Source organism: Urocampus carinirostris, chromosome 15, assembly GCF_059441175.1.
Source record: "Urocampus carinirostris isolate Australia breed hairy pipefish chromosome 15, RoL_Ucar_1.0, whole genome shotgun sequence".
In the NCBI taxonomy this organism is placed as follows: Eukaryota; Metazoa; Chordata; class Actinopteri; order Syngnathiformes; family Syngnathidae; genus Urocampus; species Urocampus carinirostris.
This window is the reverse complement of record NC_142363.1, coordinates 32339469-32364070: the sequence shown is the minus strand read 5'-3', so window position 1 is coordinate 32364070 and position 24602 is coordinate 32339469. Positions and strand designations below refer to the sequence as shown.

General features: G+C 40.0%; 1 protein-coding gene and 1 long non-coding RNA gene across 2 annotated transcripts in view; one reads left to right on the top strand and one right to left on the bottom strand.

Annotated features, from left to right (window-relative positions):
* The first annotated feature begins 646 nt into the window (after window positions 1–646).
* The window catches only part of LOC148352184 (uncharacterized), an 83131-nt gene continuing 59175 nt past the window's right edge, over window positions 647–24602 (top strand). The window contains exons 1-2 of the long non-coding RNA XR_015852888.1: window positions 647–804; window positions 8495–8564. This is a non-coding gene — a long non-coding RNA (uncharacterized LOC148352184). The remainder of the gene's footprint in view (window positions 805–8494; window positions 8565–24602) is intronic.
* Window positions 19677–23741, bottom strand: foxi2 (forkhead box I2). The gene is made up of 2 exons (XM_088354587.1): window positions 23120–23741; window positions 19677–20400 (listed from the first exon to the last, which is right to left on the bottom strand). The coding sequence occupies exons 1-2, from the start codon at window positions 23739–23741 to the stop codon at window positions 19850–19852; spliced, it is 1173 nt and encodes a 390-aa protein (XP_088210713.1). The 3' UTR covers window positions 19677–19849.

The following is a 24602-nucleotide window of genomic DNA, read 5'->3' as shown; positions in this document are numbered from 1 at the left end:
CCCACCTCCTTCATACTTTTTACTATTTCTTTCTTAAATGCAATAGTTGTACGCACTACTTTTCTTTTTTCACCTTTTTTGCACTGACTTTCTTCGGAGGCATAATAAGGGGCTAAAACACCCGTACGCCGCTCAGCATTACCGGCGTTCGAACTCCGATTTTTTGACCGAACAGCGAAGCGAGAATTCCTCTAAATTTTTGGTCGGACTCCGATTTGTTTGAACTGAGAGGCGTTCGAAAACCGAGGTTCCACTGTACAGTGTCTTTGTTCGAGGCACCTGGCTTTGGCAACATCAAGTGGACATATTTCAACCTGCCGCTTGTTTTGCTCTTGTGCTTCTCTGAGTGTTGTCTCGCGGGCCGGATTCAATCCCTTAGCGGCCTGATCTGGCCCGCAGGCCGCCTGTTTGACACCGGTGCCTTGATGCCATGAATAGAATTCTGCACTTTATATTTGAGACCATTTTCTCCTGACTTTTGGGATCAATTTGCATCATCTGGAAGAAATGATACAGCTACACTATCAGGAATAGCGACAAAAGTTATCGCTTCGGCCGCCGTATTTGCTCCCCTTGTGATACACGGATACCGTAACTATGATGGGCGTGGCTTATCGCTCTCCGTCGGATCTATTAATGAAGTCCTAAATCGCTCCAGCAGTCGTGTGGAGCCGGCGAATTGGAGCCGGGTCATCTCCGGGTTAAGGTGTTATTCATTATTTTTCCGCCTGTCGGATCTCATGAGCGGCGGCGGGAGACGGTGGCAGCGCGGCGGCCGGGGAGCAAAAGGGCTCGCCGTTCGGGGTACGTCAAGCGCGCTCAAAAGCTTCTCCGCCGGCCGGGGGGGATTAGGGCCAACAAAGCATGTCTCGCACCTGCAGCCGTATAATGGAAACTAGCCGACGCGTTTAGACAGACAAGTTTCTTGCGAAAGACGTGACGTGGGTGATATTAACCCACGGCGAAGCGCTTGGAAACAGCCTGGTCATAATTTTGCCCCCGAATAATAACTAATCGTTAGTTAAATTTGAAAAGTTTGGCACACTTACCTTAAAAATGGAGTCTCCGAAATGAAGCTAACCGGAAGTAGCCTGCTAGCATAATTGCTATGTCCGTATGTAACGGGTGTAATAATAACTTTTGTTCTATTGAAATTCCTGCTGAAATACAGTGGGACCTCGCTACTTCGCGGTTCCATGTTCGCGGGTTCAGAGCTTTGCGGGTCTAAAAAAAAAAAATAATAATAATAATAATAATAAAAAATAAATATATATATATTATACCGTATTTTCCGCACTATAAGGCGCACCTAAAAGCCTTTATTTTTTTCAAAAGCTGACCATGCGCCTTATAATACAGTGCGCCTTATTTATGGATCAACATTAAGTTTTCCAACTAACTTGCAGCCGCCGACTAGATTTTCCCCCGAAAGCCAAGTAGTCCGCGGTGTATGCTGGGATTTATTTACCGGCGTTTCATTGGCTAACCAATGTGTCAATCATCATTTGAATTGATCTTTATTGGCTAAAGTTATTCGGAGGTCAAGAGGCAGATCCTTTTTATCATTTACAGACTGCCATTGGCTCAAACGGCAAACAAAGCCTGCAATTGGCCGAAAAAGACGTGTCAATCATCATTTGAATCGATCACTATTGGCTAAAGTTATTCGGAGGTCAAGAGGCGGATCCTTTTTATCATTTACAGACTGCCATTGGCTCAAACGGCCAACAAAGCCTGCAATTGGCCGAAAAAGACGTGTCAATCATCAGTTGAATCGATCACTATTGGCTAAAGTTATTCGGAGGTCAAGAGGCGGATCCTTTTTATAATTTACAGGCTGCCATTGGCTTAAACAGCGAAACAAAGCCTGCAATTGGCCGAAAATACGTATGCGTATAGCATGTGGCTGACGGCATAGAGAAAGCACTTTTTTCTATTCTGTATTTGTAAATATTGTATTCTCCTGGATTTACTACCCTCACGGATATAAGAGGACATTGCCTGCACATTATTATGAACACAACGACTTCGGTGAGCTACTCCGGGTTTTATATTGTCCCTGTATTGTGTTTCAGACTGAACTCGATGTTTCTGTGATAAGCGGTGCAGATAATGGATGGAATGCAGTGTCTATTTTTAAATTCAACTCAATTCCAAGTGTTTGTCATATGCACAGTAAAGTTGCAAGCGAAAAAGAAAATAGAAACTAAGGAATGGTTGGCATTTCTTGAATCCCAAGACTTTAACCTTTCGAATGATGGAACGATGCATTTGAGTGACATCGTACGGACACCGCATCCGCACGTGTCGTAGACACGTATTTTCTTCTTTGCAAGCTTTGGGAATTGTTAAGGGGGTAATAAGTTGGACTGAACTATCTGACTGTTTTGTCCACGTTCCCATTGTAGCGCCTTATAATCCGGTGCGTCTTATGTATGTCAAAAATAGGACCCAAAACTATTTTTTCGGGGTGCGCCCTATAACCCGGTGCGCCTTATAGTCCGGAAAATACGGTATATTAAAAAGGATGTGTTGGTTAAAATTCAGACGAAAGAAAATTTGTTTAATTCATTGTAAACGTTAAAAAAACACTATATGATCTCTTGTTAAAAGTATCTTGTTAAAATGGATGTAAAAATGTATTGTGATATTCTAAAATGTATCTTATATAAATTAAAAAGAAAGCTCTTTGATATGCTTTTGGGGCAGTCTACAGAGCGAGCTGCCAACGAGATCAAAGAGATCAAAGCCAGCAGAGAAGCAAATGTTTTGACTCATTTCATCTGCAGAAACTGTAATAAAACCTCATCATCCAGTCCAGTGTGAATGTGGATCTTTGGTGGGACAGGTCCACCGCGGTTACATATGTAACAGGTGTAATAATAACTTTTATTTTATTGAAATTCCTGCTGAAATATGTTGTATAGTTTCTGTATAAGTGTCCTGCAATGATGAGTCCAACAGTGTCACCTGCTGGTATGTGGTAAGGTTGGTTTGGCTTTAGACTTTGCGACAGGAAGGTGGGGATTTTTGGCAGCCTACAACGAGCTGCCAACGGTAAGACACGATCTTTTGGTGCTCCGCAAAAAAGTTAATTTTAAACATTAAAACCACAGCTGACACATCTCTCAACATGCACAGGAATGTGATTGATGTTGTCCAGCTGTTTGGATTTATTTTCGTTCTGTTTCTGTCGCCTTTTGTGTTAGTTTTGCCTGACGTTGCATGTTGTGCTAAAATGCTAATTCCCCTTATAGAGATCAAATCATAGCTTCATTGTTTCAACAAGCTTTTTATATAGAATATGATTGCTATTGTCGGTAGCGCAGCAGAATGCGGGTTCACGCGAGGAGGGGGGGGATTTTGCAGGGGAGTCGAAATTAGGCACTACAGCGGCAGACGCATGCACACAGTAGCATCAAAGGCTCCCTTCGTTTGCAACGGAAAAAACGATACCGAGATAGAGGCTACCGCGGCGAACTTGTTTGACTTGATTGATTGCCGTTTCGTGATAGTCGGTGTATACCGGATGGTAGCCATAATTGACAAATTTGCGTTTTTCTGTTTTAGTTTTTTGTACCAAATGCATATCGCACAAACCCTTACGATACCAAACTGTATGTAACATCCTACATGCCGACATTTCTTGTGTAACTTATAACTATAACCTTATCCTCCTTGTTTTATAACACTGTTGTCATGGCATCCAGCTAGCCCCGCCCCTTGAAACCGGCTGAGACGCATTGAACTGATTGTTTGTGGAGTACTTAAACGTTCCTTTTGGGACTGCCCGTTGCCAGACCATTGCTTAACCTTGAGGAAAACCTGTTCATGCCTGTTTGTTCTGAGTAATGCCTAGATTGTAATTTTGATTACCTTTTAAACCTGTTTTGTTTTGTCCTTGGTCCGTTTGTGTTTTGGACAACTTTTATTTCCTAATTAAAGTGACAGATCGTCTACGCATATGAGTTCCGACTTCCTGGTTCGTTTCCTGACACTTATCTTCTCTGTTCCTTTATCTTCTTGGGTTTTTTACCTCACTGTGAATGTGTGAAACTGGAGTGTCATGCCCAATTTCGTTGTCACAATATGTTAACCCATTTTGTAACAATGACAATAAAGGTATATTCGATTCTCTTCTATTCTACAGATTTTCTTGTATGTCGTACACGTTTTAAAATGCATGATAAACGTACTTTGTACGGCAAAAGCGTACAGGTTGACAGGTATGTAATTGCTTGTTTTTCGGGGTGGTTTGGGGAGTTTGACATTGCTTTTCTAAAAAGGACCCGCAAACGTCAAAATCCAAGAAGTAGCAACCTTTATTAATTACTTTCTTATAAATTAAAACCATAGAACAAACCCCATTTGCAGCCCTAAGCATTGCCTCAGCAGATCAAAGTACTCTACTTTAAAATGTTTGTTTTAGTGAGGTATTTGGGTATCTGTAGCAGAAATATGGGGGACTATTGTTAATATTATTGGGTGAGGCTTATCTATGTAAGATAAATGTAAACTCCTAGGCTAACAAGTGTTTTTAAGAAATGCGTGTTTTAAATGAGAGTTGCTTTATTTGAAATCAGTATTTTTTTTTTCAACCACTAGGGGACGCTAAATATTATTCACTGTCCCTCTAAGTCGGGGGGGGTCCACACTATGGTGACTGCAGGGATCATGATGCCCTCTATGGAGAGTTGAATGCTCGTGCACCTGTTATGAAATTAGCTCACCAGTGCTGGGTCATTGTGATTTACTTGGAGACCACTGCTCAAAGTCCTTTACGATTTAATATTGTTATTCCTCCAACCCTATTAGAGTTGCTAACGTTTTTGGCTACCTTTTATGCTCTGAGATTTTCTCTATTTTTGTTGCCTCCCTGAAAGTAAGATTCCCATGAACGCGGAAACACCAGTTGCAGGATTTTTTGTGGACGCAAATCTACCGGAAGGGTCTCCCCCAATGTTCCCTCTAATTTTCCACAGATCTGAGCGTTCTCACAAAGTCGGTGAGCAACGCTTGAAACAACAGTGAGCAACGGCAATCCCAAATGTGGCAACTAAATCATTATCAAACATATCCAAAACTTGACATTAAGTTACATTTTGCTGAGTTTCTGGCAATGCAAAATAATTTCTCTTTTGAATGAATTGACTCATGTACTATTGCAAAGGTTGTACGGCCTACAAACGTCGTTTGTTCTTACAATTCTTTCACAAGATATCCATTTCTAATATTAACATTTTTAGAGGCTTATTTAGTCGGTTGCAAGATACAGAACTGTAATCACATTTGGTGGTAGTACAATGTTGGCAACAAGATTCACTTGATTGGAAATTATTTGAATGCAACACAAACTTTTTATTCTTTTTCCGTGTTTTTTTTCTTTTTTTTTAAAATCCTTTAAAAAAAATCTTATTGTTTATTTTTTTCGAGCTGTTACTATTTTTCTTTTGTTCTCTATTTACTTTTTTCCTACATTTCTTTCTTTCCTTTTTTCTGGCTTTTTTCTAATTTTTTCCTTCTTTTTTTCTCTTCCTTTTGTTTCTTTTTCGCTCAGCTTTTCACTACTTTTTCATTTTGGTATTTTTTTCTTTTTTGTTCTATTCCTCCCTTCCTTTAAGTCATTTTGTGCATCATTTTACATCATATTTGGTCATGTTGGGATGAAAGAAGCAAAAACAACCTGAAGAGCCGGTTCCTTTTAGTGAGCCGAGCCGAAGAAGCCGGTTCCCGACAAACTCTACTAACTTTACTCAACTTCGTTCTACTTTGACTCGACTTCAAAATACTGCATTTAGGACACAACGTCAGGGGAACCTGTGTATTTTTACCTTCATGCACTGTAACTTTGACTTAAGTCGCTTCTTAATTAGTAATTTTGAGCCCTCATTTTTGTGCTCTGGCTCGATTTTCTTGTGCGCTGAGAATGTGCGAGCAGCTTAGAGGGAACACTGGTCTCCCCCAGCCCATTTTCAAGCCATTTCGACAATGAGGCTTTCAAAGTCACCCAGTAGAGACAGTGCCAAATGAGAGAAGTGGGAATGAGGTGGGGGGGTTTTACCCGGGTCCTGGGACCAACGGAAGGTGGTCAAACAGACCCCGGGTCAGTGGATCTCTGATTGCCAAGTTGGCATTCAATTCACTCATTCATGCTGGGAAAATACCAGAGAACTTTTCAAGATTTTTAGGGGTCATAATAGACAATAAATTTAGGCTGGAAAACATACATCAGACACATACAAACTAAAGTATCTAAAAACTTTTCAATAATTAATAAAGCCAAATTTATTTTAAACCAATGCATTGTTGAAGCAGGATGGCAGAATTCATGTCAGTTTACAGCAGCAAGATATTGTTCGTTAGTTCTGCCATACTTAACATATTGTGCAGACGTCGGAGGCAATAGTTAGAAAAGTTCACTACAGCCCCTTTTTATCCTCCAAAAACGAGCAATTAGAACCATACACAGGGTAGGATATCGAGATCATTCTAATATTTTATTCCTGCAGTCCAAATGATTAAAATTGTATGATTTAGTAAAATATTTCAGAAAACATCCAAAAATTATTCATTCGGAAAGAAGGAAGTTATAACTTAAGGGGCTGTCGTAAATTCAAAATCCCAAAGGTGAGAACCACCAGGAAAAGTATGTGTGTGTCTGTGTGTGGAGTCAAACTTTGGAACAATTTACAAGACAAGATCAAACAATGTCCAACTATTCACTTGTTCCAATTTAAATACAAAAAAAAAACATTTCTGGCGCAATACAGAGATGAAGAAAATGGGTGATACGAGAGATTGGGAATAGTGCGTCTAGAACTATGGTTAACTTTGTGTTATTGTTGCTATTGTTATAACTGTTATTATTGAAATTATTACTATTGTTATTATCATCGGTGTATTTAATAGGGAAGATGAAGGGGTAGGGAATATAAGCATCTGCTTCTGACTACCCCGTTTCGAACATGTTATAATACATTATTTTGTCGTTGAGTTATTGTTTTTGTTCTGTTTTTATTTTAATGTTCGAAATAAAAGTTTTTATTCATTCATTCAAGAGTACATGACCTGATATGAAGTTTAAGATTCTAGGAATTCAAAAGTTTGACACGCCCCTGTTAAAGTTCTTGACATTATTGTACAAACCGGAAGAAATGCAAAATAATGTTTGCTATTGTCACTTTTAACTTAATGCTTACAGTGAAGCATAGTAGGTAAAATAATTTTGCCGTGTACACCAGGGTTGGGTAGGGTTACTTTAAGTTGATTACTTTCAATTACTTTTGGATGACTCCAATACCAAATATGCTAATAAAAGACAGAAGAAACTACCGTAAATTCCGGACTATAAGCCGCTACTTTTTTCCCTAACTTTCAACTCTGCGGTTTATTCAGTGATGCAGCCAATTTATGTAATTTTTCTAACGGCCGCTAGCGGCGCTCGAGTGTTGCTACCATTAAATGCCCTGTCAAAGCTATATTATTATTATTAAAGCTTTGAAAACTCTCTCGGTGTACCGTCTTTCTTTGTAATTATGTATAACCCATGTATAATATGTATTTGCAACTGTATATTTTTGTAATGTATTTATTTTAGACACTTATTCTGATACGGGTGAACGAAAAATGAGGGGCGGAACAAACGCGGGGTGCCGAGTTTAAGTGGGGACCGCTAAAGGTGAGGGACAGACAAGGAAAGAAGAGGGGGTAAAAAGTTGGTTTTAGAAAAAGGAGTTGCGTGAGTAAAGGTGTTCATCTGATATATTTTTCCCACCCTTACCTTTAGAAATATACATTTTTTTCCTTGGATTACTTTAAACGGGACCCGGACTCTGCAGGTCTGCATCAAACCTTAAGTTCCGGTATCATTTTCCGTTCATTTTGCCGGCTGTGATTTTTAGACTGTGGACTTTAATGAAGGACATTTAGTTTCGGGACTTGAAGTCGGGTTTGGGTTCATTTTGTGTTTGTGTTACATGTTTAAATGTAGGGGCATGCGGCTTATATACGGGTGCGGCTTGTGTATGTACAAAATCGGTTTTCCTCTTAAAATGTGGTGGGTGCGGCTTATAATCAGGTGCGCTCTATAGTCCGCAATCTACGGTAAATATGAAGAAAATGATGACTCACAACACGTGGTAAGCTTTCTCTCCTGGCTTTGATCTCTGGCAAAACTAACATCAAATGCGACAGAAACAAAATGAAAATAAATCCAAACAGCTTGCCAACATCATTTTTGCCGTTCCATGTATTCCGTTACTCCCCAAGCCTGCACAAAATTGAGTCATTTGATTCATATTTAGTTTCTTTTTTCTTTTATTAGCATATTTGGTATTGGAGTAATTGAAAGTAATCAAGTTAAAGTAACCCTACCCAACCCTGGTGTACACTGAAATCCACCAATCACGGACACGGAAATGAATCTGCACACAAATGCCAAAATTTCAGAAGTTGTAGTAGGCTTTTCCAGAATTATTCTTGTACTTTGTTGCAGAAATATTATTTGGATGATTAACCGTTGACTTCGGGACTTCACCTCATCGCATCTTTCATCCATGATACTGGTGAGTCAATACTTGGAAGTACTTTTTAGGATTAAGTGCAGGCAGTAAATATTGCGATTACTAGGCTATTGTTGACCTTGTAATGATTGTTTACGTAAGGCGCGAGAAAGCGTTGCCATGTTTCATCAATGCATTTATTTCTAATGCTCTCTTAATCCCGTCCTGAGGCTGCTGTCGCGTGTAGCTCGTCCCGTAAGTAAAAGCGTATCCGTGCTAAAAACATCCGAGAAGCCAAATCCTTAATGGACAGGACGTCGGGACGATATGAAGGGGCCACCGTCCATCAATCATATCAAATGGATGCATGAACGGGAAAAAACGGGTCAGTAACATCATTTATAACAATAATAATAACTCTAAATCCAACTTTGTTATCGCTATACCACGAGGTATCTTGATGAAATAGAAAAAGGCATCAGAATTTGTCTTATAGACTATTTTTACTCACAGTACCACATTGTCTCCTTTTTATCGTGAATGTGCACGCTGGGTTCCTGTGGACCCGTAAAAAGTCTTAAGGCATTAAACTCATTATTGTGAAAATAAGGCCTATGTTACGAGGCGAGGTGGAGTGGAAGGGGTGACCGGACCAGAACGGAGGCAGGAGGCAGGAAGGGAGAACTCAATTGCGTGACGATCCATAAGTTTTATTTAACAAAATAAAAGTTGTCCAAAACTCAGGGACAAGACAAACAAAAACATTCTTACACTCAGAACAGAACGGTACAGAGTTCCTCCGGCACGAACTCAACAGGACAGGGCATAACAGACTGGGGAATGTGTAATGAGCCAGCGCCCGCCAAACCCACAACCCAGCCTTAAGTAGCAGACCAGCAATCAGCTGATCTGCTACAGCTTGAGTTCGGGGGCGCGGCAGACTGGTCGCCACGGCGACCGTGACAGCCTAAATGGCATTGAAATGTCTAAATCCAATTTTCCAAGGTTTTAAAAATGTGAACACATTAACAACTTTTATATTGGTTTGAACAAAAAAGATTTGGTATCATTTATCTTTTTTAAGAATTCACCAGTTTGCTTTCGTGGCAACATCGAAGGACCACAATAACAGAACTATCAAAACGTTAACGTAGTTTCAGTCGGGCCTTTCAAGCAGGCGCATGTCTTAGGTGTACCCACAAAACACATAGGACAGAGACGTTGAAAAATGTGTAAATATAATGGGAAATGTCTGTTCGACGACAGTTTTTGTGATGGTTAAAAGCTGTGTGTAAGAAATATTTGTGGTTTTGTTTTTTTCTTTTTAATTGCGGGGCAGGAGAGCAAAAAACGTGGTCGGGGTCAGAAACGGGCTGGATTTGTGCCAAATTTTTGCTTTTTTGGGTCGGACTAGGCTCATGGTTTTTTATATTATTATTAAAAACAAACACCAAATCGGATCTTTAAAGAACATGCTTATCTTCTTTTACCCTAGTTGACCACATTTACCTTTCTCTTAATTTTCTCTTAATAATATTTAATGATTGAACTCATTATATATGATTGAAAAGAATGCAACCACACACAGTTTCAATGACTCAGAATAAATTATACTGACTCATTCGGTTGGGTTCTGCAGTACGGTTGAACTCGGAAACTCCTCAGAAGTTGACCTACTGCAGTATTTGTATGCAATTTTAACAGGAAAAATAATTTAGAAAAAAAAAAGTATTATTCTACAAGAATAGCCATAACTTGCAACAATATCATTTTTAATTTTGCCAAGTTTTGCCAATGATTTTATTGTTTTTGATGTTCTCATTTTGTAACATCTCATCTCATCTCATTAGCCGTACCGCTTATCCTCATTAGGGTCGCGGGGGGGGGCTGGAGCCCATCCCAGCCATCTCCGGGTAGGGGACACCCTGAACTGGTTGCCAGCCAATCGCAGGGCACACAGGGACAGACAACTCATTCGCTCATTCACACCCAGGGACAATTTGGACCGGCCAATCCACCTGAAATGCATGTTTTTGGAACGTGGGAGGAAACCGGAGTGCCCGGAGGAAACCCACGCAAGCACGGGGAGAACATGCAAACTCCGCACAGGAAGTCTGGAGCTGGATTTGAACCCACGACAGGTTCCCATGACATGAACTGTGCCACACAAGCGCTAACCACTGCGCCGCCGTGCTGCCCTCATTTTGTAACATGATACATTTAACTGTTTCAAACTCAATTTTTTTTTTTAACTTTTGGACTTTATTTTATTTTTACTATTTTAAATTTATATTGTTTGTATTTTGTACATTTGTAACTTTCTTATAATAGTTTGGTTTGCATTGATACTGTCATGATTACCGATATGCTTTTCCTGTGCCCGCTCCTTTGGCGCCAACTGCCTTGGACTCTGATTGGCTCCCTGACACTATTTAAACCCACTCCTATCTGTCACCGGTTGTCAGTCCGTCTGCGAACCTCAGTGTACTCTAGGCAAGCTTTTTTGACCCTGACTCCCACCGGCTTTTGCTCCCGTCTGTTTCCCGGCTTCGACCCGTTTTTTGATCTCGACCACGTCTACTCCTCTCCTGGCTTTCGACTCGTTTCTGAACCCTACCAGGTTTTTTGCTCTCGTTTTTCCCGTTCCCGACACCGCCATCGCTCGCCACAGAAGTCCCACTTCTGCGTTCAGGGCGTCCTGCTTCCCGTGTCCAGCGATCACCGGATCGTGGGTGCAACCCTTTCCTTTCTTCTAATAAAGCTGAGAGAAACGTAACGCAAGTGGGTCCTGTCTCCGTTCTGGTCGTGACAGATACATTAATAGGTTCGGTTATTTTTTTATATATAGATTATCCTGCATATTTGCATATCTAAGTAGATTTTTGAAAATGACATTTTTTGTAATCCATCCAATTTTTTATTTTTGATATTTCCATTTCTAGAAAATCTTAATGGTATTTACCGATTGAGCTTTACTGTATAATTGCATAGTAATTAAAACATATCAAATTTTTGGTAATTTAACTTAACACTTGAACTTATCCTTTGTCTGAAAGTCGATCCCCAGGATATTGTGTCCCCGCCTAACGACGTTTTAGTGTGCAACACGAGGTTTTGGCCCTTTATCTGACCTTTTCCCCACTACACGACACCAACGACAAACGATCTTGCATGCCCAACACTTATATAAATCAACTTCACTTGCCTTCTCGCCTCTGCATCCACCTGCTACTGCACTCTACCAGCTCAAGCTAGGTCACCCCGAAGGTAAATAAAAGGTCATTTTTCCTTTACATGTATCATTATTATTTACCATACTTGAATTTGAACTTATTGCCCTAAATCATCAATTGAATTAATCTTGTATTTTTATCTTTTCAATATTCGTAATATTATTTTATGTATACATGTATACAGTTTTTTTGTTTTATTATGCTGGCAACTGTGTGGACAGCAAAGTAAGAATTTCATTGTGCAGGGAATCGTGGTTCTTAACTGTGCATATGGCAATAAACACTCTGTATCTTCCATCCATCCATTATCTCTACCGCTTATCCTCAGTAGGGTCGCGGGGGTGCTGGAGCCAATCCCAGCTATCCTCAGGCAGTGGGCAGGGGACACCCTGAACTGGTTGCCAGCCAATTGCAGGGCACAGAGACAGACAACTCACTTGCCCATTCACACCGAGAGACAATTTTGACCGGCGAATTCACCTGACATGCATGTTTTTGGAATGTGGGAGGAAACCCACGCAAGCACGGGGAGAACATGCAAACGCCACACAGGAGGTTCAATCTCATGACCTCAAAACTGTGCCGCGCACGCGCTAACCACTGTGCCGCCTTGCTTCCCACTTTGTATCTTGAATCTTTTATTACACATAAGTAGAGGGATGGGCAACACTAGGGTTTGCTTGCCCAAGACACACCATAGGAAATGGTGCCTTTACGACCCTAGTGCTTAAAGAATCCAACAAACCACTACTTACTGTATATAAGTTTGTTATTTTAATGTTTTTACCAGAAGTTTGGAACGCATTAGCTAATTACCATAAGAATTTCCTGAAATTAACTTTGTGATCCCTACCTCAGAGTGGATTTAGGTCCTGTTCAGGGGTCTACTGTGATAGATGGTGTGATGCATTATACTTGAAGAAAATACCGTATATTCTCTTTAAAAATAAGAAAAACAAATCATTCCGAACAGCAAAAACATTGATAAAAGCTCAGGAAGCGGACTATAAGTAGGACTATAACGTGCATGTTATGACAACAGGACATTTATTCGTAATAATCACATTTAGAAGTGCCTGCGTGTGCGTACATATTAAAAAAAAAAAGGCAAAGATGGAAAAGTTGAAGGACGGTCTCAATGAATCCTGAGAAAAATGCCAACGAAAAGAACGATACATATTTCGAAATACAGTAGAAAAAAAAGCAGGTCATGTTATCAAACTACAATCAAAAAGACATAAATAGCATAAATACTCCCAAAGTGTAATGTACAAAAATATATATTCTTGTTTGTAGTATTTGTATAAGGGGCAGTACCGGTTTTTTCAGTCATAAGAGTGGAGATTTAAAAAAAAAAAAGGGGAAAGAAAACAGAAGGTGTGTGATATTTACTGCATGCCAAGATCAGGGTTGGGTAGGGTTACTTTAACTTGATTACTTTCAATTACTTTTGGATTACTCCAATACCAAATATGCCAATAAAAGACCAAAGAAACTACCATATTTTCCGCACTATAAGGCGCACCGGGTTATAGGGCGCACCCCGAAAAAAATCTTTTTTGGTCCTATTTTTGACATACATAAGGCGCACCGGATTATAAGGCGCTACAATGGGAACATGGACAAAACAGTCAGATAGTTCAGTCCAACTTATTACCCCCTTAACATTCCCAAAGCTTGCAAAGACGTGTCGAGAACACGTGCGGATGCGGTGTCCGTACGATGTCACTCAAATGCATCGTTCCATCATTCGGAAGGTTAAAGTCTTGGGATTCAAGAAATGCCAACCATTCCTTAGTTTCTATTTTCTTTTTCGCTCGCAACTTTACTGTGCATATGACAATAAACACTTGGAATTGAGTTTAATTTAAAAATAGACACTCCATTCCATCCATTATCTGTACCGCTTATCACAGAAACATCGAGTTCAGTCTGAAACAAGATACAGGGATAATATATAGCCGGAGTAGCTCACCGAAGGCGTTGTGTTCATAATAATGTGCAGCCAATGTCCTCTTATATCCGTGAGTGTAGTAAATCCAGGAGAATAAAATATTTACAAATACAGTATAGTAAAAAATGATTTCTGTATGCCGTCAACCACGTGCTATACGCATTCATCTTTTTTGGCCAATTGCAGGCTTTGTTTTGCCGTTTAAGCCAATGCCAGCCTGTAAATGATAAAAAGGATCCGCCCCTTGACCTCCGAATAACTTTAGCCAATAGTGATCGATTCAAATGATGATTGACACATTGGTTAGCCAATGAAACGCCGGTAAATAAATCCCAGCATACACCGCGTACTACTTGGCTTTCGGGGAAAATATAGTCGGCGGCTGCAAGTTAGTTGGAAGACTTTGCGACTTAATGTTGATCCATAAATAAGGCACACTCACTGTTTTATAAAGCGCATGGTCAGCTTTTGAAAAAAAAATAAAGGCTTTTAGGTGCGCCTTATAGTGCGGAAAATACGGTAAATATTAATAAAATGATGACTCACAACACGTGGTAAGCTTTCTCTCCTGGCTTTGATCTCCGGCAAAACGAACATCAAATGCGACAGAAACAAAATGAAAATAAATCCAAACAGCTTGCCGACATCATTTTTGCCGTTCCGTGTATTCCGTTACTCCCCAAGCCTGCACAAAATTGAGTAATTTTATTAATATTTAGTTTATTTTCTCTTTTATTAGCACATTTGGTATTGGAGTAATACAAAAGTCATTGAAAGTAATCCAGTTAAAGTAACCCTACCCAACCCTGGCCAAGATTCTGTGAGGTAATGTTAGGCGACTTCCTTAAACGCCTCCCCCACCCAACCATCCTAAAAAATGACAAACGGCAAATTGGGCAGGTCGGAACTTGTTAATCCGCCAAAGAGCGCCGGGGAAAAAAATCTAACCTTGTGGCTTAGGTGCAAGAACAAGAAGTAGCCTTTTAGGGTTTTTGGGTTATAATCATATACAAAATCCGACATCCCAAGGTCCTCGTTATGACATTTCGACTGAGGTATGAAATGAATGTGGTGAAGAAATAACAATTTTAAGGAGCCGCAGGTTGATATACAGCAGGGATCACCAGGTAGCTCATGAAGATCACCTCAGTAGCCCGTGGACCGGTTCCCAAAATAATAACGATTTTAGGGTAAAGTTTGTTTGTAACTCGTATGCAAAATCATTGAGGTGATCAGTGTCTCCAAATACATGATGAATTATTTTTAAATTAGCCTGGAATTTAAAATTAAAAAATAATTCCTATACAAGGCAGATGATTTAGTGGTTGCCTGAGCCTATTTTAACACGACTTCTAATAACTATTACCTTGTAATAACCAGGGTTGGGTAGGGTTACTTTAACTGGATTACTTTCAATGACTTTTGGATGACTCCGATACCAAATATGCTAATAAAAGAAACTAAATATGAATAGTCAAGTCAAGTCATTTTTATTTGTATAGCCCTAAATCACAAAGAGTCTCAAAGGGCTTCACAGGTTATTACACTATATTACACAGAGTATTTTTCAGACTATTATTATACATTCCTCTGCTCTGGAGCCGACGAGAAGAGTAGGTTATTCATATGTATGATTTTATATAATACTAAGAGAACCTTGAAATCACATCTAAGGCTAACTGGGAGCCAATGCAGGTTAGCCAAAATCGGTGTGATGTGCTCGGACTTTTTTGTCCTAGTTAAAAGCCTCGCTGCGGCATTTTCTACCAGCTGAAGAGACTTGATTCTGGACTTCGGGAGACCGGAGAGTAGTGCATTACAGTAATCGAGACGGGAGGTAACAAACACATGGATTATAATTTCCGCATCCGACTGAGACAGTATAGGACGAATTTTAGCAATGTTATGAAGATGGAAGAAAGCGGTTCTAGTAATTTTCTTTACATGCGTTTCAAAGGATAGATCAGGGTCAAATATGACACCTAAATTTAATAATAAAATGATGACTCACAACACGCGGTAAGCTTTGTCTCCTGGCTTTGATCTCCGGCAAAATTACCATAAAATGCGACGGAAACGAAATGAAAATAAATCCAAACAGCTTTTTGCCGTTCCATGTATTCCGTTACTCCCCAAGCCTGCACAAAAAGTAGTCATTTTATTCCTATTTAGTTTCTTTTGTCTTTTATCAGCATATTTGGTATTGGAGTAATCCAAAAGTCATTGAAAGTAATCCAGGTAAAGTAACCCTACCCAACCCTGGTAAGAACACAATAACAATATTGTTATTTTAGAAAGGAATCACTAGCAAGAACGTCGCTCTCAGCTTCCAAAAACATGGTGACCCATGATGTTAAGTATCTACTCTTCATTTAGTCAAAACTGGACAACGATCTAACTGAATTTGAGTATTTTGGGGAAATTCTAAATTATTTCTGTCATGATTACTGATGCGAGGCACATGAGCCTGCTCCTTTGGTGCCAACTGCCTCGGACGCTGATTGGCTACCTGTCACTTTTTATACCCCCGTCTTCCTGTCACCAGTTGTCAGTCCGTCTGCGAACCTCAGCTTACGCTAGGCAAGCTCTTTGACCCTGACTCTCTCCTGTTATTATTCCCGTCTGTTTCCCGGCTACCACCCATTTTCTGATCGCGACTATGATTTTGCTCTCCCGTCCCGGCTACTGATTTGTTTTTCTTCCGCTCTCGACACCGCCATTGCTCGCCACGGAAATCCAACTGAGCCACCTGATCTACGGATCGTATGTACTATCCTCTCCCTTCTTCCCAATAAAACGAAAAGAGAAACGCACGCAAGTCGGTCCTGTCTCCGTTCTGGTCCTGACGATTTCAATATTACTGTTTCAAAATATTAAAATTGAATTCAAACTTTGTTTTCTGAAGTTCAACATATTGTTGATCAAGACAAAATGAACATTTCCAGACTTTAGCCAGGTTAACCTTAAGCTATGTACCCAAGCTATTTACCGTAAATTCTGGACTATAAGCCGCTACTTTTTTCCCTCGTTTTCAACCCTGCGGCTTATTCAGTGATGCGGCCAATTTATGTCATTTTTCTAACGGCCGCTAGCGGCACTCGAGTGTTGCTACCGTTAACTGCCCTGTCAAAGCTATATTATTATTATTAAAGCTTTGAAAACTCTCTCGGTGTACCGTCTTTCTTTGTAAATATGTGTAACCCATGTATAATATGTATTTGCAACTGTCTATTTTTGTAATGTATTTATTTGTATTTATTTTAGACACTTATTCTGATATGTTTTGCACGGGCGAATTAAAAAGGAGGAGCGGAACAAACGCGGGGTGCCGAGTTTAAGTGGGGACCGCTAAAGGTGAAGGACAGACAAGGAAAGAAGAGGGGGTAAAAAGTTGGTTGAAGAAAAAGGAGTTGCGTGAGTAAAGGTGTTCATCTGATATATTTTTCCCACCCTTACCTTTGGAAATATACACTTTTTTTCCTTGGAGCACTTTCAACGGGACCCGGACTCTGCAGGTCTGCAGCAAACCTTAAGTACCGGTATCATTTTCCGCTCATTTTGCCGGCTGTGATTTTTGGACTGTGGACTTTAATGAAGGACATTTAGTTTCAATCGCGGGACTTGAAGTCTGGTTTGGGTTAATTTTGTGTTTGTGTTACGTGTTTAAATGTGGGCGCGTGCGGCTTATATACAGGTGCGGCTTGTGTATGTACAAAATCGGTTTTCCTCTTAAAATGTGGTGGGTGCGGCTTATAATCAGGTGCGCTCTATAGTCCGGAATTTACGGTAGTTAAGTTCTGACTTTATTATTCAAAATCTTTATTTAGTCAATAGTCGACTTAACATATTCAAATTTGATAAAGTCACATCAACATATGTTTTTAGGCAGCTACGTCTTCACTTTGCTAGCTTTAGCTATCTAAAAATTGACGTGTTGAACCTAATTGGTCCAGACCTCAATATCATTTAACTTTAATCAAAACTTAATTAAGCCGTGGCTTAAATTGGCTATTGTAATGCATGGCACATATGCAAAACTTTGGCTTTTGAGTTCATCCCCTTTTTCAGTGAACGTTTTCTGATTTTTCGTAATGGATAATAAAAATAACAAGTTGTGATTTTCTTGGTACTTCACGCTTTGTGGTTTTAAAAATATTCCGAGATTCACGATGCTGATCGCAACTCATATTTTCTGTCGGGCCTGGCAGCTCTTTTTTGCCGTTGTCCCCACCAAAAAGTTAACTGCACTTGTGTGGCAGCGATCCATTATCCCGAAATCGCATATGCTGCAATTGGAACCCAAGAGTACACTTTTGTGTGGCATGACGACTTTTTTGCCGTTACTGGTTTGTGGCCAAGATCTATTATCCTAATGCTATATTGTTGCGAGCAGGGACACTTTGTTCTGGCCCGGCGGCTTTTTTTGTTGCTGCACTCATGTGCCCGTGATCCACTATCCCCAATCTAATATCGCTGCGAGCAGTGACTGGCAGAAGCCTTTTTTTGTTGGGAGGCGTGCCGGTCAAGTCACATTTATTTGTATAGCCCTTGATCACAAAAAGTCTCAAAGGACTGCACAGGCCACAATTACACCATCCCCTGATCTGAAACTGACATGCGGGTAAGGAAAAAACTCAAAATATTATCATGAGGGAAATCAAGAAACCTTGAAAAGGGGCCAAACGAGTGGTAATCCCCCTTCCAGGATTACCAGGCTGCAATAGATGTTGCATCGGGACCCTCCTAAATCAAAATGCACGGTTGTTGCAGCAATCCATTATCCCCAGTTCACTATTGCTGAGAGCAAGGTCTGATAGCAAATTTGTTTCACACTTAGCGGCTCTTCCACCCAAAATGAACAACACCTGTGTGGCTGCGATCCATTCTCCCTCATCGACTATTGATACGAAGAGTGGCCTGGAGAGCGCAATTTTTTTAAGGTCTGGCTGCTGAAGCGTGCCGTTGAAGCCGGCCTAAAAAGAACAGAACTGTTTTAGCCGTGACCCATAATCCCCAGTTCACTATTGCTGAGAGCAAGGTCTGATAGAAAATTTGTGTCACATGTAGCAGCTCTTCCACCCAAAATGAACAACACCTGTGTGACTGCGAGCCATTCTCCCTCGTCGACTATTGCTCCGAGAAGTGGCCTGCCGAAGCGTGCCGTTGAAGCCAACCTAAAAATGAACTGAACTGTTTCAGCCGTGACCCATTATGCCCAGTCAACTATTACTGAGGGTATGGGCCAAGACGGCAAATATGTCACGCATGGTGGCTCGTTCCACGTTCTTTCCACTTGTGTCAGACTCGTACAACAGACTATGTGTACGTAGTATTTTCCTTTTCATTTATGCATATTTTATTTTATTGTATCCTTGTTGACCTGAAGCATGTGAACGCCTGCATGGACCAGCTGGCAGAGATGGGAAGCTGCGTCGTGGCCGTCATAGACTTTCTGGACTAGTTTACAGGCTGGGGGCGTCGCTGCTGTCATGCACTTTCCGGACAAATTTTCCACATGTTACCTAGTGTTTACTATGTTTGTGTACTGTAATGCTAAATCTATTGCACCCTGGTCATCCTGGAAGGGGGATTACCACTTGTGAGGCCCCTTCTCAAGGTTTCTCTTTTTCCTCACGCTGAGGTTTTGAGTTGTTCCTTGCCCGCATGTTGATTTAAGATCAGGTAATTGTGTCATTGTAATCCTGTGCAGTCCTTTGAGACATTTTTGTGATTAAGGGCGTCATAAATAAATTTGACTTGACTTGATTTTTGACTTATTTTGAGCTTATTTTATAAACTTTGTACACTGCAAAGAAAATGAAATTGGCACTCTGTTAATGACGATGGAAAGCATTTTAAATCTTGAATCTAAAATGAACTGCATCAGTGCGGCTGTGATCCACTATACCTGTTCAACAAATCTGCAAATGAGGGCTGGCAGATGGCATGTTAAAAATAAGGGTGGGGCTATTTTGTGGAGTTTTGCATATCACGGAGGGTTCTGGGTTCTGTTCACCACAATGAACGAGGGAGTACAGTACCAGCAAAAACAGATAAGTGCTTGTTGATGAGGCATCACGAGATAATGTTCCACTCTCAGTGAGTTTCCGATATGGACAGCACCCAATCAAGTGTCTCCCGGTGAGGTCGGGGGCGTCACCCTATAGCTCTGCCCCATCTCGCGGGTAAATAAGGCTGTTGACGCTGAAGCCATTGTACAAGTGACTGTTAAATTGTCCGCCCTGCCCCCCTCCGAAGGCGTTGTAGTAAACGCCACGGTTGAAATGCAAGCCCTCGCCGCCATACTCGGACCCCAGCGAGTCCTGCTGGGCCCCCACGTGAAACGGCCCCTGCAGGGCGCTAATGTTCCTGCTGGAGATCTCGTTGAGCAGGCCGAGCGGCCCCGTCTGCCTGCCGCCGTGGGGCCCCGGGCCCCCCAGGGAAGACATGCTGCTGTAAAAGTTGCTAAAGCAGGACGGAGACTGGGCCTTGGAGCTCTCGAGGGCCTCCACATCCGAGGGCGAGGGGGGAGACAGAAGGTGAGGGCTGTCGGTGAGTTTGGGCGTGGGGGCTCGCCCTCCGTCCTCCATCTTGGCGGGTCCCGAGACGGGCGCCGATGCGGCGTCGGACCGGCGCTTCCTTTTTCGCCTGAAGTTTCCGTTGTCGAACATTTTTTCGCAGTTGGGGTCCAGAGTCCAATAGTTCCCTTTGCCTGAATTGTACGAAAATAAGATTTGTCATATTTTCTTTTTGGATTTCTTGAGTTTTCTGTTTCAAAATTAACAAACATTGGAGGATAAACAACATGATAGGAAATCAAATATTTGTCTTTCTTGATATTTAAGAATATAATTGTCTTTATTGTCACTGGTAACAACAATTGAACTTTGATTACATCCAAAATAGATGTTGAACTTTTGGATAAACATGTAATAACTTAAAATATAAAAAAAAAATGGTTACAAAAGAATGTATAAGCAAATATTTCCAAGATACAGGAAACAGTGCCATGAAAAATACAGAAGCAATCTATTCCCTTCCCCCCGGATTTCTGTCCTCGTTTAGAATAGAATAGAATATACCTTTATTGTCATTGTTACAAAATGTGTGAAGATATTGGGCATGACACTCCAGTTTCACACAATCACAGTGAGGTAAAGAAACCAAGAAGATAAGGTTATAAAACAAGGAGGATAAGGTTATAGTTATGATTTACACAATATTTACACAAAGAAATGACGGCCTGTAGGATGTTACATACAGTTGGTATCGTAAGTATTCATTTGCAGGTAAATTGTACCCATTTTTATACTCGTTGTTATTATTTCTCATATATATAAAAAATATAGATAAAAATATATACAAAAAGGATGATGATGGTTAAAATAGGGAGGTAAATCTTAAAAAATGACAATAACTGTATAATAATTCAATATAATAAATATATCATATAATTATAATAAATAATATATGATAAAATAAAATGATATAAACATCTATTTATTTATTGAAGGCGTTTTACAATAATCAGCCGATTAGTTATCAGGATATTTTCCCACCAAATACTGGAATCAGTAAAAATGCTTTTGGGGGTGTTCCTGAAATAGCATTGAAGCGCTAAAATATTATTTCTCATATCAACAATAGTAATAAGATTAAATATCTAAATACTCAATATAAAACAAAAAGAATGCTTGAAATGTTTCACGGCAGTCGAATAACTGTACCAGAAATAGGTTTGTAATATTTAGTCAGATTCTTAATGTATTAGATGAAATCCAGGTTCGAATGTGTGAAACATAATATATATATATATATAATTAGTGTGTGTGTGTATAATATACTGTATACCATTTCTTTTTCTCTTTAGTTTTTACTCCCACTATATTTTTTGTCATTCGCAATCTGCATCTACAGATAACTTGCTTGTTATAAAACAGAAATGTAAAGATAAATGAATGAAATCAAGAGCATTCCTTTTTTTCCCCATGATTAAAATGAATTGTTTATTTTGATATTATAATTAGAATTTATTGTCATTGATAACAACATAGTAAACATTGTTTGCAACTAGACAGACTCCATTATTAGATCACAACTATAAATCTACAGTTTTATCAATTACATATAATACCTTTGGAAGTACATTTATTTGTCATGCTTGAAAATGTCATTGATTTAGGGGAAGATATGCAATTCATCTATATGTTTTGGGAAATTCTGTATCCCGCGTACAGTAAGGTTCACCATGTATTAACCTAGAACTCGTCACATTTAAATGCAATTGAGAAAGTCATTGTATTATAGAGAAAAAATGGCACAGCTAATTAAAATAAAAAAGGCGAACTTTAGAATGCTAAAATGTAAAATTGTCACTTTAAAGCATGAACTCTTTAGACACTTTAGTCAAAGATAGAACCCAAATTCGAGTCTGATATTGATCAATCCAATACTTGGGTTAATTTGACCCAACTTCATGTGTTTTGCAGAAACAACCTCTACACATCTGCTTGAATTATTAATGTATTTGTATATTATGTATATTGTTCGAATTGCACAATAAAATGCCAATCCTTTAAAATGTCCCACCCAGAAAACAAAAACTCAACAACCTGCCCAAAATAAATACAAATTTATTTTAAACAACCTACAAATATTGTGTCATGTTTTTGGTTTTTTTTATATATACAAGATAATTCTTTCTCTTTAAAAAAATGTTGTTTTTTCAAAATAAGAGCTGAAAAAATTGTTCAATTTATGACAAAACTGTCTGGGTCATTTTGTTTGGAACAACACAAAACATGGGTCATTTTGAGGAATTAGCATGCATTTAAATATGTTTTTATCACCTTAAAATTGTATGAATTTAAATTGAGTGAATTGGATCTTTTTTCCATTATAGCTGATTTTATACTTTACTTTTTACTCTAAAGATAGACAAAATGTGCTTTGTAAATTACTGCTTAGGACACATTTGTTGTAACACACTATAGAAAATAAACAACGATAATATTAAAGAACTAATTGTACTTTGAGTATGAAATATCTTTAGTTTTTTAAATGTAATACAATTAAAAAATATTAAACCCACTTTTAAATGACATTGATGTGCTTTTTTATGTAAATTATATTTTCTAGTGTAAATTTGCATCCAAGAGAATGAAAGACTTAAATGCAAACAGACATTTAATATAGAATTCTGAAGAAAAGGGAAGGAGGAGAATTTAAGAGAAAGAAAAACGAGAGAAAAAAGATAATTTGTATGCTTGGTTGATTGGAGATAACCACATTTATTTTATATAAAATTCCGGAAGAAAGTAAGATAGAAAGACACAAAGATGGAAAGAAAGCAAAAGTTTATTTTTTCGTTTTCTGGGTCTTAATTTAAGAGGGCCGACATGCGGCCCGGCGCAAGTGTTGCGTTCACGTACCGGGGTCATCCTCGTCGCGCGGCACTTTCTTGAAGCAGTCGTTGAGCGACAAGTTGTGCCGGATGGAGTTCTGCCAACCGGCCTTGCTTTTCTTATAAAAGGGAAAATTATCCGCCACGTACGCGTAAATCTGACTCAGCGTCAACTTCTTCTCGTGCGCGTTCTGGATCGCCATAGCGATCAGCGCCGAGTAGGAATACGGCGGCCGCACCAGTTTCAGCAACTCCTCCTGACTGGCCGCCGACAACCAGCCCAGTTCCGGCCCGCCGAAGGTGGACGATCCGCCCGCTAAAAACGGCCGCGGTGATCCGTAGGAAGGCGGGCCGAAGGGGGCGGAGGCGCCGCCCGCGTGCAGGTAAGGCGCCGCCGCTGCAGCCGGGGTGGAGTTGACGCCCCACAGGTACGGGCTGGATGGCGACGCGTACTCACCCAAACCGAACCCGGTGCAGGTTCGGTGAGCGGGCGGCTGGAAGGGCTGAGGCGGCGGTTGCGGTTGCTGTTGATGGGGATGATGATGGTGGTACATGCCGCTCAGGGAGTCGCAGTACGCGGCCATGTCCTGGGCCTCCTGCACGCTTTTGGGATGATGCCGGTTCTGGTGGTGGGACTCGGGATGGATCATCACTCCCGATCCTGGAGGAGTCGTTGTCTTTAATTCCGGTTCTCGCAACAAGTGTGGAAAAGTTTTTTTGGGGGGGGGAATTGTTTTCAAGCACTCAAAAACTTGGCAGCCAATCAGAGTAGGAAGGGGCGTGGTCGGACTAGGGAATACGCAGACCTGATGATTGACAGGTTAGTTTGAACTCAAAACGAGCTTAATTACAAGGTTGAAAATTGAAGTCTGGAACAAAAAGAAACATTAAAACTTATCAAATTAAATATTAAAGGTGGGGTGTGCATTCCTGTCAAGCTCCGGGGCTCCATGCCCTTCCAAACTGTCGTATTTTCCCTTGCAAAATACAAAATAATCTTACACCATTTTTTTTTTCAAACGTGTTTATTTATGTAGTTTGTTATATTCTACATGTGTTTCATTATATATATTTGTAACCGCGGTGTACCTGTCCCACCAAAGAACCACATTCACGCTGGACTGGATGATGAGGTTTTTATTACAGTTTCTGCAGATGAAATGAGTCACAACATTAGCTTCTCTGCTGGCTTTGATCTCGTTGGCAGCTCGCTCTGTAGACTGCCCAAAGCATATCAAAGAGCTTTCTTTTCAATTTACATAAAATACATTTTAGAATATCACAATACATTTTTACATCCATTTTACCAAGATACTTTTAACAAGAGATCATATAGTGTTTTTTTTTAACGTTTACAATGAATTCAACGTATTTTTCTTTTAGTCTGAATTTTAACCAGCATCATCCTTTTTATATATATGAAAAAATAGAAATAAGAACGATAATGAGTATAAAAACGGATACAGTTTACCTGCAGATGAAATGAGTCACAACATTAGCTTCTCTGCTGG